Genomic DNA, 21,855 nt, shown 5'->3' with positions numbered 1-21,855 from the left:
CTTATGGCAGATAATTAATCACTCTTATCGCTCCGTGCTGAGCCGATGGTTTAGCTATTCTGCCCCAATACATCATCCATTCCCTTCCAACAGGTGAGCGGGTCTATAATGTATTTAAATAGACAGGGAGGAACAGCAGTTAAATGCTGGCACTCAGTGCTGTTTGCCATTCTGCTCCAACTCAGTTAGTGAGGCGTACCGGGTCTATTTGCATTTTGAGTTGTTATTCAGCATGACATTTCGGTTTTTTTGCATTATTATTTAGATATTTCTAGAGTTCTATCGTCTTCGCGGTGTTTTTGCAAAGTCATGGCGAGAGCTTGCCGAGTCACCAAGCTGGGGGTCCTGGGTATTGTATTAACCCTGGTCTCTGTGGCGACTATCATCACGTTGTGGACTATTGCCCTGATAGGTGGTGGTGATGATGTCACAGCTCCAAGTTGGGACAGGTAGGAGATTTGGTCTGAACTGGAGTTTGACCGCTATAATCTTTTCTTTGCGACACATTACTGATTCACCCAATTGGAACTCCCAATAGCCGATGATTTCTGCTATTTTAGTGACATATCTTAAACTTGTATTCTTTTCTTTTTATTAATCAATTTTCAATGTAAATCAACCCCCTGTCCCCCATCCCCCTCATTTTCAACCCAATTGGGCCTCAGGGCCCAGGGGGCTCAAACAGTTTGAGGGGAGGCTCAGTGAGTGATTTATTTGAGTTATTTCAGTTTGAGTTATTTTAGTAATCTGAATAAGAGTGAAGGCAGCTTTTTCCATGGAGCCTTTTTCCATGCTATTTCTGAGAGGAGACCCAGGGTCTCAGAGTTTGGAATCCTCTGCTCTAGCTAATCTACGGCCTACAGTTAGGCTGTAGCTAATAATCTATAGCCTAGCCTAAACTATTCTGACCTACCGGCATCCCTCAACCAATGATGAAGAGCCCCGATGATTTGGCAAATTTTAGAGGTGATCAGAGCAACAGTGCACCAACTCCGGCCAGACAAACAAACAGACAAACAGACAGCACTCCAAGTCAAGTCAAGTCTATTTGTATAGCTTTGTATATATTGTACTTTGCCAATTATTCCCCCTGCTGCCCCACTCGCTGCTCCACCCTCTGCCGATCTGGGGAGAGCCGTAGACTAGCACCATGCTTCCTCCCAGACATGAGCAGTAGCCAGCCGCTTCTTTTCACCTGACAGCTGGAGCCTCACCGGTAGGACGTAGCACGTGGGAGGATCACACTATTCCAAAACAGTTCTCTTCCCTCTGTCCCCCGACTGACCAGAGGAGGCGCTAGTGCAGCGACCAGGACTAATACCCTCAAACCGGCTTCCCTCCCGCAGACAAGAGCCAATTGTGCCTGTATGGAAGCCGGAGGTAACACGAGGAAGCGAACCTGTGCCCCTCGCGTTGGTAGGCAGGGACTTTAGCGCTACACTACCCGGATGCCCTGTATAGCCCTAATTCACATGCATGTCTCAGAGGGCTTCACAGAGAAGATGTCTAGCTAAATCTAGCTGACACAACAATAACAATGGAAGCATTTTATGTTTTTTTCTTCTGTTGTTTGTTTCTTACGTTTTTGCTCGTGACCCCGTTCACACTCAGCAGACAGCTCTAGTTGCATGATGCGGCCTCCACGCTGTCTGCATTCTACTGCGTGTAGTACACTGACTGTCCTGTCGGCAAGTACCTCACAACCCCACATAAAAAAAATCTGAATTATCCCTTTAAAGGCTATGGCGAGTGTCTCTGGTCTTCCTCAGAAAAGGGGGCGGTGACGTGTTTCTAGCACAACTTCCTGGATGTGCCCATCTGATGTAGATTGATTCAGTGGCTTGTTTCCCCCAGCTACCGCCTGCCTACCACGTTGGTCCCGGACTCCTACAATGTGACCCTGTGGCCCCGCCTCACCCCTGACCCCGCCCACAACGGCCTCTACATCTTCACAGGTGAGCAGGCCTCACACTGCGTGTACCTGTACAGTGCTTGCATGAAGGATGAATAGTGTGTTTTTTTGTTTTGTTTTTAACACAACCATAAAATACATAGACAATACATTACATACACGAGCACAAATAGCATGGCTGGCATCATGAACACCTATACAAACATACATACAACAAACACAGATAACATACTGTAATTGTACGACAGATCACAAGCAACATCAAATTACAAACAGTTCATTTGATCCTATAGCAGACTCTAGAAAAAAAGTCGAGAAACACAACCCAGTAAAGTTGTGTTCTCAACACCACAACTCGGTATCCCAAGTTTTTGTTATTGACCAGCATCTCCCATGTATCTATGCCAGCATTTTTGGGCTATCCTTCATAATTCTCCTCTCCTGGAAATCATGTTTGAGAAATGATATAAAGGAATTCAAAGCTAATTTTGGAGCATCCAATATATAAACTTTGCCAAGCAGCACAATGCTCATTAGGCCGTCCCACTAATAATAGCCCTGTTATTTTCCATCCACCAGGATATTCCACTGTAGAGTTTAAGTGTGTGGAAGAAACCAATCTCATCCTTATCCATTCCAACAAGCTCAACTACACCATCCTGGACAACACACACCTGGCCACACTCACCACTACAGGTAAAGCCTGGACAACACACACCTGGCCACACTCACCACTACAGGTAAAGCCTGGACAACACACACGTGGCCACACTCACCACTACAGGTAAAGCCTGGACAACACACACGTGGCCACACTCACCACTACAGGTAAAGCCTGGACAACACACACGTGGCCACACTCACCACTACAGGTAAAGCCTGGACAACACACACCTGGCCACACCCACAACTACAGGTAAAGCCTGGACAACACACATGTGGCCACACTCACCACTACAGGTAAAGCCTGGACAACACACACGTGGCCACACTCACCACTACAGGTAAAGCCTGGACAACACACACCTGGCCACACCCACAACTACAGGTAAAGCCTGGACAACACACACGTGGCCACACTCACCACTACAGGTAAAGCCTGGACAACACACACGTGGCCACACCCACCACTACAGGTAAAGCCTGGACAACACACACGTGGCCACACCCACCACTACAGGTAAAACCTGGACAACACACACGTGGCCACACCCACCACTACAGGTAAAGCCTGGACAACACACACGTGGCCACACTCACCACTACAGGTAAAGCCTGGACAACACACATGTGGCCACGCCCACCACTACAGGTAAAGCCTGGACAACACACACGTGGCCACACCCACCACTACAGGTAAAGCCTGGACAACACACACGTGGCCACACCCACCACTACAGGTAAAGCCTGGACAACACACACGTGGCCACACTCACCACTACAGGTAAAGCCTGGACAACACACACGTGGCCACACCCACCACTACAGGTAAAGCCTGGACAACACACACGTGGCCACACCCACCACTACAGGTAAAACCTGGACAACACACACGTGGCCACGCCCACCACTACAGGTAAAGCCTGGACAACACACACGTGGCCACGCCCACCACTACAGGTAAAGCCTGGACAACACACACGTGGCCACACTCACCACTACAGGTAAAGCCTGGACAACACACACGTGGCCACGCCCACCACTACAGGTAAAGCCTGGACAACACACACCTGGCCACGCCCACCACTACAGGTAAAGCCTGGACAACACACACGTGGCCACACCCACCACTACAGGTAAAGCCTGGACAACACACACGTGGCCACACCCACCACTACAGGTAAAGCCTGGACAACACACACGTGGCCACACTCACCACTACAGGTAAAGCCTGGACAACACACATGTGGCCACGCCCACCACTACAGGTAAAGCCTGGACAACACACACGTGGCCACACCCACCACTACAGGTAAAACCTGGACAACACACACGTGGCCACACTCACCACTACAGGTAAAGCCTGGACAACACACATGTGGCCACGCCCACCACTACAGGTAAAGCCTGGACAACACACACCTGGCCACGCCCACCACTACAGGTAAAGCCTGGACAACACACACGTGGCCACACCCACCACTACAGGTAAAGCCTGGACAACACACATGTGGCCACGCCCACCACTACAGGTAAAGCCTGGACAACACACACCTGGCCACGCCCACCACTACAGGTAAAGCCTGGACAACACACACGTGGCCACACCCACCACTACAGGTAAAACCTGGACAACACACACGTGGCCACACTCACCACTACAGGTAAAGCCTGGACAACACACATGTGGCCATGCCCACCACTACAGGTAAAGCCTGGACAACACACACCTGGCCACGCCCACCACTACAGGTAAAGCCTGGACAACACACACCTGGCCACGCCCACCACTACAGGTAAAGCCTGGACAACACACACGTGGCCACACCCACCACTACAGGTAAAGCCTGGACAACACACACGTGGCCACGCCCACCACTACAGGTAAAGTACACAGACAAAAACAAGTGTACAGACAAGTGTAACAGCCATGTAAAGGCTGCAGGGATGCAGGAGACAGAGATAAATTGTATGTTTACAATCTTTACTTGACTCCAAAATCAAACATAAGTACAGTTGCAGGTTCGAATCCAGAATGGAAAACAAGAGCAGTTGTTCAGAGAGAAACTTGAGTAAGGTTAATTCTAGACGAATCAACAATCCAGACACTAAAAAGACTTCAAGTTTCAAAAAACTAAACATCAGACGCCTCCATCTGTGTGAGCGAAAAACAGGGTTCAGAGTACAGAGACAAACAAGCAGAGGACTTGAAGCTCACAGACAGAGCAACATACTTTAGTTGGCAATAGCACGGCGGGAGGCAGGAGATGGAGGAGATCTGTGGTGTTTGACAGCTTCATCATGACTCAGTACTGACAGTCTGTGGACCAACAGGTTGAATAGAGGCCAGTAAACAGGTGTATGAAATGACAGATAATTGCAGGCTGATAGGTACCATCTCCTTTAGGCCACTGCCTCCCGCTGGAGGTAAACCAGCAACCCACCTGGAAATCTTCCGGTGCCCTGGGAAAACATGCCACGGATCCTGCCCAGTGCTGGATGGGGCTGGAGCACTGCTGCCTTCAGCACCTCGGACAGTTCTCAGAGCCCGGTGTGGATTAGGCCCCGCAGTGGATGGGACTCAAGCCTGCAGGACTGACTCCTGGCTGGGCAGTTATAACAAAAAGTCTCGCTCGCCAGACTGGGAGAGAGTCTGGCTGGTCATACGTCCACTCTGGGCTAGCAGGGAAAAAGGCTAAAAAGGCTCCGTTGCCTTTACAACCATCCTCCGAACCATCCTTTATTGCACAATCCAAATCTTCGTCAAAACTTGCCATTTGCAGCGTGTAGCATCGAGCTAGCGTTGTTGTTGTTGTTGTTCCACAGCGGCGGAGGCATTTGAGATCGACAGATTCAACACGCAGGGAGCGGAAAGGAAATCCATAAATGGTTGCAGCCGCTCAGTCGGAGCCAATGCGAGCTTGCAGGAAAGCGGAAAGGGATTTTCTTCCGCTGCTGACTGAAATGGTCGGCAGAGCTTAGTCCATCAGCCTGCTTCCGTTAAATCAGACTATAACAAAAAAAATGCAATTGATGGTTGTGGACAACTATAACTCAAAACCGCTTTTGTTCAAAAGAAAGAAAAGACAAAAATGACAAGGAAAACAACAATCAACCCATTTCTCTTTCTGTCCTCTCTCACATTTGTTGGAAGCATTGACATTTTAGGTAGGCGACAGCATACAACTCTTTTTTCTGTCCCTTTCTTTCCCTTCTCCTCGTTCTTCCCCAGGTGGTGTGCCACCTCCCAGTATCAAGTCCTCCTGGCTGCAGACGGACACTCAGTATCTGGTCCTGCAACTCAATGGTCAATTAACCGAAGGACAGACGTACCAGCTATATACTGAATTTACTGGAGAACTAGCCGATGACTTAGAGGGTTTTTACAGGAGCAGATATGAAGAAGATGGAGTCCAAAAGTAAGTTCTCTGAGTTCTCTATCATTCTTTGTTTTCTTCCCTCACTTGAAATCAGCGAGTAGTTTCAGTGAGACTGGTTATACCATGAATTAATTAATTAATTAATAATTATTTTATTTGCGTGTCATGCCACATTGTGGCCCATCCCACATGGGATTATATGACACAGTTACACAAAATATATACATTTTCTTTTTCTTATTTTATCTATACATTTCATTCCTCCTCATCAACCAAGCCTTTTCTAAGAAAGTGGCAAATGCAAAAGTTTCATATTGGAAGAGCCGTATGAATTTTTCAGAGTCTTCCAACCACACAAATTCATTTTCTTTGTCTACCTTATTAAAAAAAACTCTGCCTGATAGTATTATAGAAGGGACAATAGAATACAAAGTGCGTTTCGTTTTCAACTTCCTTAAGTTCACACAGACTGCACAGTCTATCCTCCTCAGCAGTGCCCACAAATCGGCCTGTCTCAATATGAAGGCCAAGTATAGCCAGCTCTGATTTGAGCACATAGAGACCGCTTTTTCTTAGACAGATTATACAAAACATAATTCTCTGTGCCGTACACATGCTTTATTTCACAGAAGGTGCGAAGTTTTGGTTTGTAACATATATCTGATGCCCATTTATCCTTTACTTTCTGAAAAATTATGTATTTCACTACACTAATAACTATGGGTTGTTTTCTGTGAAAATCATCTTCCAACCCAGCTCTTAGAAGGACATCATGCATGTCCCTAGCCCATGCTCCGTTTACCATCATATCCCACTCAAAGACCTTTCTAGAGATTCTGTTGGTATTCAGTCCCAGTATTCTATTCCAAAGTCGCATCATACACATACTCCATAAATATGCTTTTTATACCTCATACATTTAGTACACAGTAAACAGGTGTGTTGATGCACCTGCAGGGTTGTTGCCACCACTCAGATGCATCCGACTCATGCCAGGAAGACCTTCCCCTGTTTTGACGAGCCGGCGATGAAGGCCGTCTTCCACATCACTCTCATCCACTCCCCTGGAACTGTGGCCCTGTCCAACGGCATGGAGAGAGGTCAGTGCAGTGCGCTTCAAAAAGAGGTACAATATCACATCCATTAAATCACCACAGGGGGATTTGGTGACAGATCCCACGCAAATCAATAATATGTTTAGTACTTTTTTCTCTAATCTTTATAGCTCTGAAGTAACACCTGATTCTTCTAAATCAAACTCTTTTTTTGCTAACCTTCGTTTAGCCAAGCTATCTCCTAATGAAGTCTTCTCTTTGGAGAAACCAATATCTTTATGTGAATTGGAAGCTGCGTTACGTACTAACAGAGGCAAATCTCCAGGTTTTGATTCAGGATTCCCTTCTGAATTTGTATTAACTTTCTGGCCTCAATTTGGTCCTTTGATTCTTAATATGATTAATTATGCATTGAATATTGGTTGTTTTTCTAGAGATGTTAACGCCGCCATAATCACTTTGCTCATGAAAAATCCAGAAACTTTTCCCAAATTGTGAAAATGGAGTGAAATTCGAAATATTCTTATAAACAAAATAGTAATATTGTATCACATTAAGTTCCTTCACTGTCTACATGTTCTTTTCTCAGAGGGTGTTAACAGCAGTGTGAATGGAGTAGCTGTGACACAGACCAGCTTTGAGCCCACCAAGAGGATGTCTTCCTATTTACTGGCCCTGATCGTCTGTGACTACCTGCACCTCCAAGCTGAACAAGGAGACACGCTGGTAACTGACAGCAACGTTTCACCCTTTCATTTCATCCATTCATTTGCAGTGTTGTAATCTGATTATCTTTTCAGAAACTATGTAATGTAACTATGTAACTATGTAATGTAAGTAACTATGTAATGTAACTATGTAACTATTGAGGAGGCTTTTTGGCAATTTCCAAAACAGTAATTATATTACAGTTACTAATCCAGGTAATGCTGTAATACTGCATTACATCGTTGCCCACGCTTCGCCTACGCTGTCGGGTGAAGCACCCCCCCCGTGCTCCCACACACACACGCACACGCACGCACACACACACACACACACACACACACACACACACACACACACACACACACACACACACACACACACACCACACACACACACACAAAGTGTGGCTACATCCCTACATGGTGGCTATAAATGGCTGCTTTTGTATCTTTTGTAAGTGTCGACACATAATAATTGATGCACATAAGAGATTGCTATTTTGCAGATCCGTATCTGGGCTCGGAGGAAGGCCATTGAGGCGGGACAGGGACACTACGCCCTCAACCTGACTGGACCCATACTGGACTTTTTCCAGCAGTACTACAACTCCTCCTACCCTCTGTCCAAGTCAGGTGAGCACACCTGGGGAGAAACAGTTATTTTTGCACGGTGCTCTGCTATGCGTGAAATTGTTTGCATTTTCCTTCTGTCTGTGAACACAGCAGCACCCATTGTTTTTTTGGTGGCTGACCATTTCACACCCACCACTCACACACACACACACACACACACACACACACACACACACACACACACACACACACACACACACACTCTATTCCAGCCTGTTCAGTCAGTGTTTGTGGTGGAATAGGTCCGTGATGTATTACACTGATAGGAAGTTATTACATGAACAGTAACACATCTTCAACATAGAGGGGAAGATCTAACCTCAGCTTCTAGTCCTACAGTACCATCTCTCTTACACTGAAGCTTATGTTCTGCCCCACAGATCAAATAGCTCTGCCTGACTTCTATTGGGGGGCGATGGAGAACTGGGGTCTGGTGACGTACAAAGAGACACACCTGCTCTACGACCCTGTGACCTCCTCCAACAGAAACAAAGAGACCACGGCCAGCATCATCGCTCACGAACTGGCCCACATGGTGAGATGCTATCTATCTATCTATCTATCTATCTATCTATCTATCTATCTATCTATCTACTGTATCTATCTATCTATCTATCTATCTATCTATCTATCTATCTATCTATCTATCTACTGTATCTATCTATCTATCTATCTATCTATCTATCTATCTATCAACCTATCTATCTATCTATCTATCTACTGTATCTATCTATCTATGACTGAGTTGACTGAGTTGATTGATTGATTGATTGATTGATTGATTGGTTGATTGATTGATTGATTGATTGATTGATCAATGTCGTTGCTTCCTCTTGACCAGTGGTTTGGTAACCTCGTGACTCTGCGGTGGTGGAATGAGGTTTGGCTGAATGAGGGTTTTGCCTCCTATGTCTCCTACCTGGGAGCGGACTACGCCGAACCTGCATGGAATGTGGTGAGGACTCCCAACGGTCCATAATTATAAAGTATTTCTGTCTAAAAAAAATACTTGCTTTTGCAGTTGATGCCTGTCCTTTCCCCCAGCTTTCCAGATACAGTATATATCTCCATAACTAACCAGCAGAGTTGTGTATTGCCCTCTCCAGAAAGACTTGATAGTACTAGACGAAGTCCACAGGGTGTTTGCGGTCGACGCCCTGGCCTCCTCTCACCCGCTGTCTTCTAAAGAGGAGAGCATCACTCTGCCGTACCAGATCAGTGCGCAGTTTGATGCTATCTCATACAGCAAGGTACACACAGCTGATGCTATCTCATACAGCAAGGTACACACAGCTGATGCTATCTCATACAGCAAGGTACACACAGCTGATGCTATTTTAGTCAATCATTCTAAACATTGATTAGGTAAGATAGTGACATAAAGTGACATAGAGTAAATACAAGTAGTAATAATTCGCTTCTGGTACAGTTCATCTCTGGCTTCTCTCTGTCTGTGTGCAGGGTGCAGCAGTGTTAAGGATGCTGTCAGATTTCCTCTCAGAGCCAGTCTTTGTCCAAGGACTCAGTGTATGTATTTATATATTTACGTATTTGGGATGGGATATCATACTCAAATGTGATGTATTTTATTGTGGGTGCAGAAAAATGAATGCTGATGTTAATTCATCGTCATTCATCATTTAATTCTGCTGTAGTAATAATCACAAATGATACTTTTGACCATCACAATTTCACAAGCTCTCACCAAATGATATGATTTGCACTTTGTAATCACATGATTAAATTGTTGTGTTGTCTGGTTGTTCAGCCTGAAGTTAATTGTGACAGTGTGCTCAATTTGGATTGTGTATTCTTCTCCAGACATACCTCAATCGCTTTGCGTATGGCAACACAGTAGGGTCGGACTTGTGGGCCGATCTGCAAAAGGTAGAATTTTTAATGAATGATTCACTCTTTTATAAGTCACTGATACGTGTTAGCGCCTATATACCTTCTGTTACCTTTGTCGATAGGCAGTGGAAGCTAACGGTATGTCCCTCCCTTGTGGAGTTCATGACATCATGAACCGCTGGGTGCTGCAAATGGGCTTCCCTGTGGTAACCATAGATACCACCACAGGAACCGTGTCCCAGAAGCACTTTCTGCTTGACCCAGAGTCCAACGTCACAGTCAAATCACCATACGAGTACGTAACATGGCTGCTTCACTGCAAAATATATTCAGGGATTTGTTTTTTTTCTTTTAAAATGGGTGGCAACATCTTGAAATAAGATACTTCCTTGCTTTCCCTCTTTGGTAACACTTTACAATAAGGGTAATTAATTAACGGTTAGCTTAATAAGCATTAATAAGTGTTTAGTTAATGCTAAAGACCCCCTAAAGACAAAAATACATTTTGCTTCTTGTTCCTTCAGTTGAATGTTTGAGCTTCACTGTGCAGAATGATGTCTGTGCAGAGTTTGACACTAGAAGTTGTTTCCACATTTCTCTGCTGAAAGTGGAAAGTTTCTCTGTGCTCACAGAAAAGGCCATTTTCAATGAGCATGATTCATGACATCACTGGAGCCAATCCCTGTCCAGTATTCAGCAGTTAAAGCCCTTGTTTGTACGCTGTGATTGGCTAGTTAGATAACACTGATTGGAATTTTTAATGAGGCTGAAGGAAGGCAAGTTTTTTTTAAAGGATTTTAACGAGATAATCTTTTTGTGTGGGGAAAAGCACAAATTATTATTCAGTCGAGTATTTTATATACATCGTAACACATTACTTTAGGGGGTCTTTAATGTGTATTAATTCTAACCGTAACCATTAACTAACCCTAAACTATTAAAAAAAACATAAATTAATACCTGAACACCATTACTAAGTGATTACTAGACGCATTAGTTAACTGTTCATGCTGTTATGCTTTACTGTATATAACCCTTAATTAATTACCCTTATTGTAAAGTGTTATGAATCATGAATTCATGTTTAATAAATAATATTTCCCCCCTTAGTTATGAGTGGCTGATCCCTGTCAGATGGATGAAGTCAGGTGAGGTCCAAGGAGATCCCTGGTGGCTGATGGAGAAGACAGGTAGGGAATAGCATAGAGCTGATGGAGAAGACAGGTAGGGAATAGCATAGAGCTGATGGAGAAGACAGGTAGGGAATAACATAGAGCTGATGGAGAAGACAGGTAGGGAATAACATAGAGCTGATGGAGAAGACAGGTATGGAATAACATAGAGCTGATGGAGAAGACAGGTAGGGAATAACATAGAGCTGATGGAGAAGACAGGTAGGGAATAACATAGAGCTGATGGAGAAGACAGGTAGGGAATAGCATAGAGCTGATGGAGAAGACAGGTAGGGAATAGCATAGAGCTGATGGAGAAGACAGGTAGGGAATAACATAGAGCTGATGGAGAAGACAGGTATGGAATAACATAGAGCTGATGGAGAAGACAGGTAGGGAATAGCATAGAGCTGATGGAGAAGACAGGTATGGAATAACATAGAGCTGATGGAGAAGACAGGTAGGGAATAGCATAGAGCTGATGGAGAAGACAGGTAGGGAATAGCATAGAGCTGATGGAGAAGACAGGTAGGGAATAACATAGAGCTGATGGAGAAGACAGGTATGGAATAACATAGAGCTGATGGAGAAGACAGGTAGGGAATAGCATAGAGCTGATGGAGAAGACAGGTAGGGAATAACATAGAGCTGATGGAGAAGACAGGTAGGGAATAGCATAGAGCTGATGGAGAAGACAGGTAGGGAATAACATAGAGCTGATGGAGAAGACAGGTATGGAATAGCATAGAGCTGATGGAGAAGACAGGTAGGGAATAGCATAGAGCTGATGGAGAAGACAGGTAGGGAATAACATAGAGCTATTTTAGTTCCCAGTGAAGGGGACTGCACAGGGTATTCAGGCTGAATCCCCTGTGCAGTCCCTTCGCTGGGAACTACTAGCTGATCGGAACGCGGCTTGGTTAGCATACTGCTGTAATGCTTTGGAGGTAAGGTGTGTACTGGGAAGAAAAACTCCCTGTAACCTAGTGATTAACTGTCAAAAAGGGCCTTCGATTTTGAGATACTCCCATAGAACAAAACACGTTTTTCCTCTTCTCTAAGGTCTCCCATATATGAAATGGATTATTGTATACAAATATTTTACGGCAAAAATGGTTAAATTCATAGATATTGTTATACACCCCAAAAGTAACTCTATTTTACTCTAAACGGGGTGAGATGTAAATATGGTTATGCTGTAAAGTCGGGCATTTTAACATGGGGGTGAATGGGGATTGGCTCCCTTTTGCAGCCAGCCTCAAGTGGTTATTTGAGGAACTGCAGTTTTTGGCACTTCCGCATTGGCTTCATCTGTCCAAGCCTGAGGTTGCCGCTTGTACAGAATAAATGCAACTCAGCTTGTAATGATCAACATGTTAGATAATTCAATATTATATAGTTACAGTTACAGTCTCTCTCTCTCTCTCTCTCTCTATCTCTCTCTCTCTCTCTCTATCTCTATCTCTCTCTCTCTCTCTCTCTCTCTCTCTCTCTATCTGTCTTCCTCTGTCAGTGGTAAACCTGGAGATGAGGAGTGGTGGTGACTGGGTTCTAGCCAACGTTAATGTGACTGGTTATTACCGGGTCAACTACGATCTGGGAAACTGGGAGAGACTCCTCACACAACTGAATACAGAGCACCAGGTAAACAGTCGCTTCAAACAGATCAATCAGATCATTTTCTTTCTCATATTGAATTGAATTGTCTGTATGTATCTGCTGCCCTCCCAAAGCATTCCACTTCCTTTTTGTTTGTTTTGCAGGTGATACCGCTGATCAACAGACTCCAACTTGTGGATGATGCTTTCAATCTGGCCAGGTAGGCCAGTGTAAGACTTTAGAAACCCTTTCAAGTCATCAAAGTACAAGTCAAAGTCAAGTCCTCAAGTCTCCAGGACCCAAGGCAACTTCATGCATCAAGTCAAGTCTCAAGCAATTACACTTGTGACCCGAGTCCAAGTCATGTGACTGGCGTCCCCACTTCTATTTTTATATGAATAATGATTAGTATGAGATGGTGTAAGTAAAGCATGTGGCTGTCCTCTCTCTCTCTCTCTCTCTCTCTCTCTCTCTCCAGGGCCAAGCTGCTCCATACCTCTCTCGCCCTGAGGACCACCAGCTACCTGTCCGGGGAGACGGACTACATGCCCTGGAAGTCTGCACTGGACAACATGCATTATTACTACCTCATGTTTGACCGCAGTGAGGTCTATCAGCCTATGCAGGTACAGTATCTGTGTGTCAGCTTTCCCACGGGGGCTTGAAATCCTTGACATTTTGTGAAATTGAGAGAAAAAAATATTTTATGATTATTATTATTTTAATAGATATGCTTGCATTTATATATGTTGTGCATGACTAAGTGATATCAAATAAAATATTTGCAATATTTGCAGGACTACATGAGGAAGCTGGTGACTCCTCTCTTCCTCTACTTCAAGAACATGACATCAGACTGGTCTCATGTTCCAGACAGACACACAGACCAGTGAGTGCTGCCTGGACACACTACATTAGGGCTGGGTGATATCGACCAAAATAACCAAAGTATTTAAAAAAGTTCTCCAGTCAAACGATAACCTGCATTCGATCCTTTTTGTACACAGATGTAGAAAGAAAGAAAAGAAAAGACAAAATCGAGGTGTATGGTTTTGCTCGCAGCCAATCATCGCAAGTGATTTTATGGGCGATTTAAGGGGCGGCTGTAGCTCAGGAGGTAGAGCCACTAATCGATTTGAAGAACTGGACGCACAAACCCATCTTTATTTGTCACACAACCACAACACATGCACACACACACACACACACACACACACACACACACACACACACACACACACACACACACACACACACACACACACACACACAGACACACACACACACACACACACAGACACACACACACACACACACACACACACACACACACATGCTCACAGTGGCTGGTGACATTCGTTGATAAAAGAGGTCGGTGGTTCGATCCCTGCCTCCTCCAGTCTGCATGTCTGCAGTATCCTTGGGCACCCCAAATTGCTCCCGATGGTTGTGCCAACGTAGTAGCTTGCCACCATCGGGGTGTGTATGAATGTCTGTGTGAATGGGGAAATGTACCTACACATTGTAAATGTCTTTGTGTAAAAGCGCTATATAAATGCAGGCCATTTACCATTGAATGAGTGAAGTCGAGTGAAGTCGAGCTGGTGGTTTGGCATGTTTCTCTCCTCTACAGGTACAACCAGGTGAATGCTATTCGTATGGCCTGCAGAACTGGAGTAGTTGAATGCCAAAATCTGACTACCACATGGTTCAAACAGTGGATGGACAATCCTCAACAGAATGAGTTAGTAAATCTATCTATCTATCTATCTATCTATCTATCTATCTATCTATCTATCTATCTATCTATCTATCTATGTATCTATCTATCTCTATGAAATTACGTTGTTAGACTTTACGTTGTCCCCACTTTGCAAGTACTCCTTTTTTCTTTTTACCATTGGACCAATCAATTGCTCCTTATCATCTTGTCAGGATTCATCCCAACCTGCGTTCGACGGTGTACTGCAGTGCCATGGCAGCAGGTGGCGCTGCAGAGTGGGAGTTTGGCTGGTCCCAGTTCAAGAACGCTACCCTCGCCAGTGAGGCCGGCAAACTCATGTCCGCTCTGGCCTGCACCAACAACACAGACCTGCTGAAGAGGTAAACTCATGTCCGCTCTGGCCTGCACCAACAACACAGACCTGCTGAAGAGGTGTGTGAGATGGAGAAAGGACATTGTGGCAGGTCCTCACTTCTACAAAGGGCTAGTTTAAGATTAGGACTTTAGGCTTAGATTAAAGAATGGTTGTAGTCAATTGCAGTAGTCACACGATTGCTCAATTTCGCATCACTGATGACATCACTCACTGATGACATCACAATTGCTCAAGTGACCATCACTGATCACATCATGCTCGAGTGACATCACTCAGCGCACAATTGCCCAACTTCGCATCACTGATAACGTCAGTGAGTGATCAGTAGTAGTGAGAGAAAAGTGGAGTCCGCACATTGACTGACGATGTCATAGACATTGTGACATCATCCGTGACATACTGACGCGTCATTCTGGACGCGGAAGTGAACAGATGTTCGAGGGCAGCTGTTATTGTTTACTTTTTCTGTATGCGCACATCCACGGAGAATCACATAGAGAGCCTTAACAAGCCACTCATACCAGCTGGCGGGGGCGGAGTTTCTGCAGTCCGACAAACGGATATCTCTCTGTGTGGAAAACATATAGAGAAGATAAGCACTGTCCATCTGCTTATAATTATATTATGATATACAAAGTGGGTTTGAAAATCGGCACGGCCTTCCTTTACACAGTGTTCTTGTCTGAGTGTATCTGTATAGACATGTCCTATGTTCTCCTGTCTTCTCCACTTTTCCAGGTATCTGTCTTACTCCTTACAGGCAGAGATGATCCGTAAGCAGGACGCCACCTCAGTCATCGTCTCTGTCGCCGGGAACAGAGAGGGACAGGACCTGGCCTGGGCCTTCATCAGGGAACACTGGAACTACATGTTCACACAGTGAGTGTTGCACTGAATAGGTGTGCGTTTGTGTTTCAATATTCAAGATTTGTATTGTCACTGTATTTCAAAGCTACATAGTACCAACTAAACCCATTTACAACTCAACTTTTTCAGATATGGTGTGGGCTCCTTCTCCTTCGCCAGTCTGATCAGTGGAGTCACCGCACGCTTCTCTACTCCAGCTGAGCTCCAGCAGGTACAGTGCAGTGCTCGCTATCTAACATTCATTCATACCTCGCTGATTGATGAATGTCAAGCTAACTGTCTTAACTGTTTTCCCGGCAGCTGAAGGAGTTTGAGACGGAGCACAGCGCTGTGGGCTTTGGCTCAGCTGCTCTGGCTATGCAGCAGGCCTTGGAGAAGACAGCAGCTAACATCAACTGGCTACAGCAGAACAAGCAGGAGGTCCTGGACTGGTTTAGCAGTCAGACTGTACAGCAGACTGTCTGATGAGAGGGAGAGGGAGAGAGATCACCATCAATTTGTAAACCTGAATGATATAATCTGCCAACTGGGTGAAGCTGTGTGTGCAGTTTCCATCTATAAACTACAAGCATGCAGGGTTCCTACACATAAATAAATCAATAAAATAAAATAAAAATAAATCCAGGCCTTCACAGCCACAAATCTCGGAATATGTGAGATGATGATTAGCAAGGTCTCTACGCGCTTTCCATTTTAAAATTACATATTTTTCCCAGGCAGACCCTATGTTCTTGACTGGATGTGATTTTGGTGCAGACCCTAACATTATTCTATACATCAACAAAAACTGGATATACAAGAACAATTATTATGTGTGTTGGACCTGAACCACAACTTTTTTCAGACCTTTTCTTTCTCTCTCCAAATTTCCAAACTATTTAAGAGCTGGAAATGATCAAATTAATTTTTAATAATTTTCCAGACTTTCCAGACCTGCATACTAGGAAGTAGGAACCCTCATCTTAATTTTCCCCACTGGCCTTGTTCTAGTAGGCTTAACTGGATTTATAGAACCCCTCGGTTTTTCACCTCATGTGCAATGTTTACATACGTAGGTGTTTACATACATGTCGATTTCCAAGATTAAATATCATTGTTTCCGATGTATGAGGTCTTTGATCTATTAAATGTCCACTTTCTTGAGAGTATGAGACTATTCTACTGAAATCTGTATTTTTTCTGAAGGTGACTGGATGACATGAGAACATGTGAGCTGTTTCATCATTGATTCCTGGCACTCAAGACAAAACCTCACTGAAATACCTTGTACAGTACTACTGTATGTTTTAATATATTCCTTACCAAACCTACAAGACACCCAGTGCAATGATGAATTCATTTTATTGGTTTCATTTGTCACAGCCACAGAAAAATACAATAACCAAAACAAAAAATAAAAACTAACCGCAACACATTTTGCACGGAATAAATCTCTCCTCCTCCACAAATCAAAAGACAAATATCTTAACATAGAAAGTATAAAAACAAAGAAGAAATTATGGCTTTTTATTACTTTGTGTTTGACAGTGATGGCAGACACAGACGACAGGGCTGAATGAATAAACACATATATAGAACTCAAAAACAAACATTGTATTCATAAGCCATTTCACTGTTCATATCAAAGCCACAGGTAATAGATTAGAAGCATCGACAAAATCACACACAAAATGCTGAAGTCCATGCATCAAGTCCATGATGGCGGTTTAAAGTCATTAAAACAATGATGACACAACATTAACTGTAGGAAATATTGAAATCAGTTAAGTTCATCAGTTAAAGTTTTTCTTTTTTTGTTGTTGAGTGGCTGAAGAACAAAAGCAGAAAATGTGATTCCCGCAATTTGAAGAGTGACTGGACAAGAAACATAATATGTTAAAAATGTTAAAAATGTCAAAGTCTCTATACCATCTAACATGATTTTCTTCGGTGAGTGAATGCAGTGCATTTCGAATGTGATTTTGTGTGTAGCGTCTTTGTCGGGCGGCTAAAGAAGCTTCAGTCAGTGCAGCTGTTTGGTAGTTCCACAACAACAGAAAAAACATTGGTGACATTGAACATATCGCTCGGCCTTGGAACACAGTCTCCTCTGCCTGGAACAGTTGATGTGTGCCACCACATTGCAAGACAAGACAGGAAACAGCGTATGCATCCAATGGAGCTAAAGTGGTGACGGTGACAGTTAGTGGAAAGCCAGACAAAGCGACGGAAGTGAAGGTTTTCTTATCGTATGGTAAGATACACAGTAAACATCGTGCGGGGGCTGGCTTTCACAAAGACCATCAGCTCGAGCTTCGCAGCCCCCCGGTTCACCCAAAGCAAAACAAATGGATGGGCAGCAGAGGAAGGTTCCGGTTGGAAGTTGTGTCCTTTTTTGTCTGGTCGGTGACATTTTACTGCTACACATTAAAGGAACACTCCGCCCATTTTCAACCAGCTTTGTATCATTAGAACATCAGTAGTATATCAGAAAACTGTAAACGGTTTTGAAGTCTGTCATTTAATTTGACAGTTATTGAGTGTTAAAGTGTGGACCAGTGACATCACTGGTCCACACTAACTCAAATTAATAACTCATTAATGCAAATCAACTCTCAATAACTGTCAAACTAGATGAATGATGAATAGTTTGACAGTTATTGAGAGTTGATTTGAGTTAATGAGTTATTAATTTGAGTTAGTGTGGACCAGTGATGTCATTGGTCCACACTTTAACACTCAATAACTGTCAAATTAAATGACAGACTTCAAAACCGTTTACAGTTTTCTGATATACTACTGATGTTCTAATGATACAAAGCTGGTTTAAAATGGGCGGAGTGTTCCTTTAAGATAGTTACCATAGAACAACCTCTTAGCAATAAGATGTCACTAAAAGATCAGAAGTGTCCACGGTCTACCAACCAACGATGCTTTTGGGAAACAGAAGTTACTATCAAAAGTCTAAAGACAAATTAATTTCTTTCTTTTTTTAAGGAAACCGCTCGACAATATTTGGAAACGACACGTCATGTTGAAGACACATTGAAACATTACCCATAAGAGAGAACAACACACAGACATGCAGTCGGTCAGTCAGTCAGATACACAACCAGCATGGGCACAACAATAAGACCCCACCCACCCCCACGCCCGTTCCATACATTATCCTCTTATATCTCTGTAATAAGATTTCTTTAACAGGCTTTAAAGGGACAGTTCACCCCAAAATCAAACATACCCCCCCCCCCCCCCCCCTTACCTGTAGTGCTATTTATCCATCGACAATACAATACAATACAAGTGGTGCGTTCGTAAATCCACTCCGATGCTCTACACCGAAATAAGAGCGCGAAGGTACGGTACATCACAACGGCACTCCCAATTTACGAACGGTCCAGTGTACGCTCCGGGCGCTCGGAGTGCTATTTCCGAACGCACCTCATACAATACAATACAATACAATACAATACAATACAATACAGTAGTATTAATACAGTAGTATTAATACAGAGTAACCCGGTCATGAATTCTGGAAAGAGACATTGCTGTTGCGTTTTTATCAAATGTAATTTCTTTGGCGCTTTCAGCACCACAAGCCGAGTGCCATCCACTTCCATTGTACTGGAGAGAAGGCAGACATCTCTAAGGCCTATATCTCCAAAACTCACACCAGAATGATCTGGATGGATATATACATGTAGCACTATAAGTAAGAGGAAATATATGTATTTTTGATTTTGAGGTGAACTATCCCTTTAACATGAACATTTACAAGAACATTACAAAATACAGATCAGCCACATGATTGAGTTGCAGTTTGTGATTTCAGAAACAAGAGAAAGAAGGTAAAGCAGGGGAAGAAGGGAAGTAACAATATAGGAACAGATAGCAAGACACGACCAACTATGTGCTGATTGTCAATCTCCTCCACAAGAAGATAGCACATCATGATACCTTTTAGGATGGAGACAACTCATCCTAAGAGAGGAGATAGAAGGAGAAAGATGGAATAGAAAACAGGATAGAGCTAAAGAAAAAAGACAGGATTGAATAGGGAACATAAGAGATGACAGACATTGAGACATGGGGAAAATAAATATGTTTTGGATTCTGATCGGATATATAACAGACTTAAAATATCAGAGCAGATTGAACAGACTGATTGAATATAAGCAACATAAACAGACCCAACAGACAGACTCATCCCTACAGCTTTGCTTTTATCGGTTCTGTAAAAATACTCTAAAGCTGCGGTGCAGGCAGGCGTGACGCATGATTCTGAACTCAAACAACATCCAGTACTACACAGGCTGCAGGTACACAGGCTGCAGGTACACAGGCTGCAGGTGCACAGGGGCAGAACACCACACTCAGACAAATCAATACAAATCAAAAAAGAAGAAAAAAGACAGTGATTATCTGCAAATAATATTTGAGCCAGGTTAGTTTGAGGCATTGCAGGTCTGAACTCTTTAAGCCAGACTGCCTACTGTATCTCTGTTCAGAAGATCAGTTCAGTGCTGCAAAGAGTTCTGAATCAGATTGATTTTGCCAGCGTTCTGTATAGAACTCTTTTGTATAGAACTCTGCTTTGTACAACTGGGACCATTGTAGGTGAATTTCTATTTACCACAACCAGGAGGAGGGAGTAATATTCAGAGGAACAACTCAGCACTTCTAAGATTTAAGTCAGAAAAATACGAGAAATCATTTCTTAATTTTGATGTTTGGTGCTCCTCCTGACATGTGGCATCATTTCCGGGGTCTCTGTGATGTGGAGACTGAAGTCTGCCACCTGGTGGATCCTACTGTACCTTGCAAAGTGAAGCAACGTGGTCCCTTGCCAAAAATGCCCACGCCCCCCACGCCAAGAGCACCCCCCTCAGTGTTTCTCATACATTTTGGATTTGCATCTCAGACATTTTGAGTTTTTTTCTTGGAATATTACCTCCCTCTCTAACAAAAACCACCTAATGGCCCTAATATGCGGTCCTAGTTCTGCCTTTCAACTTAGGATGTTGGTAATACAAGACTGGATTCCAGCGGAAGGAAGACAATATAGTCATAGAGAAACGACATCAGAAGGGAAGAGGGAGGGTTGGAGCTCAGACTACTATACAGTATTGGATGGAGCAGGTGGTGGTCTTCAACTCAAACCTGACCATGACTTTGATGCTGCAGCAAGATCTTTGAGACTGCTTGGGAAACAGCACTGGAACAAATCTATCGCAGGTCAGTGGTCTTGATACTTGAAATGATCAAATACATGCTACTGTATAGGGTACTGTAGGGTTCTGTAGGGTTCTAAGTATGGATCATGATGTGGAACTAACAAAATAGAACAAGTAGACATTTGGAAGACAAAAGTCAAATCATCATTCATCATCATCATTGTTTGGCCAAAGCTTTGAGCCACAAATTTACTTTTTCTTTTCTAATTGGCCACCAGTATCTTTTAAGATGTTGACCAGAGGATTCCAACTATGTCTCTATAGATTCTTTGTCTCATCTGAGGCTGAAGATATACTTGCTTTAAGTACGCGTTCGCATGCACAAGATGGCGTATCCTGTGTCCATTCGGAGCGTACGCAAAGCAAGTATATCTCCGGCCTAAGGAGCGAACTTTCCTTACAGTAAACATGTAGCCTACAACTTGTTCACACACCTAAACCCAAAAGCCATCCTGAACAGAACAAGTTGACCATCCCTCCCTGTACAAAACCATTGACGAAGGTGTTTCAAATAGAGAGCTGAAAGTAGTACTTGGCTTTTTCTTAATATTGCGAGTTCCCATTGGGTGTCTGTTCAAGAGCGCCGGGTGAAGTCAAATCAGCTGCGTCTCAAAGAAAGCTTCAAACATTTGAAAGCGTTCCCAATATCAGCCCTGTGCGTTTTGGCCTGGCTCGAACCTCTCCCTCCTATTAACATCCCATCACTA

The 21,855-nt window shown here is 43.7% G+C and overlaps 1 protein-coding gene across 1 annotated transcript; it reads left to right on the top strand.

The window, feature by feature from the left end:
* Positions 1-309: 309 nt before the first annotated feature.
* LOC310793072 (aminopeptidase N-like) lies at positions 310-16,400 on the top strand (the record flags this gene model as incomplete). The annotated part of the gene is made up of 23 exons (XM_083654818.1): positions 310-449; positions 1,855-1,955; positions 2,492-2,608; positions 5,805-5,991; positions 6,910-7,052; positions 7,597-7,733; positions 8,221-8,347; positions 8,728-8,882; positions 9,189-9,302; positions 9,454-9,597; positions 9,809-9,874; positions 10,169-10,234; positions 10,321-10,493; positions 11,309-11,388; positions 12,884-13,014; positions 13,134-13,189; positions 13,448-13,595; positions 13,767-13,858; positions 14,603-14,713; positions 14,905-15,072; positions 15,807-15,947; positions 16,065-16,146; positions 16,236-16,400. 23 exons carry the CDS (start codon positions 310-312, stop codon positions 16,398-16,400), a joined length of 2,844 nt encoding a protein of 947 aa, XP_083510944.1.
* Positions 16,401-21,855: the final 5,455 nt, after the last annotated feature.

The sequence above is a fragment of the Poromitra crassiceps genome (genome assembly GCF_964638095.1).
Source record: "Poromitra crassiceps genome assembly, chromosome: 18".
Lineage (NCBI taxonomy): Eukaryota > Metazoa > Chordata > Actinopteri > Beryciformes > Melamphaidae > Poromitra > Poromitra crassiceps.
Note: the sequence above shows the minus strand (reverse complement) of the source record. Positions and strands in the feature narration are given on the sequence as shown.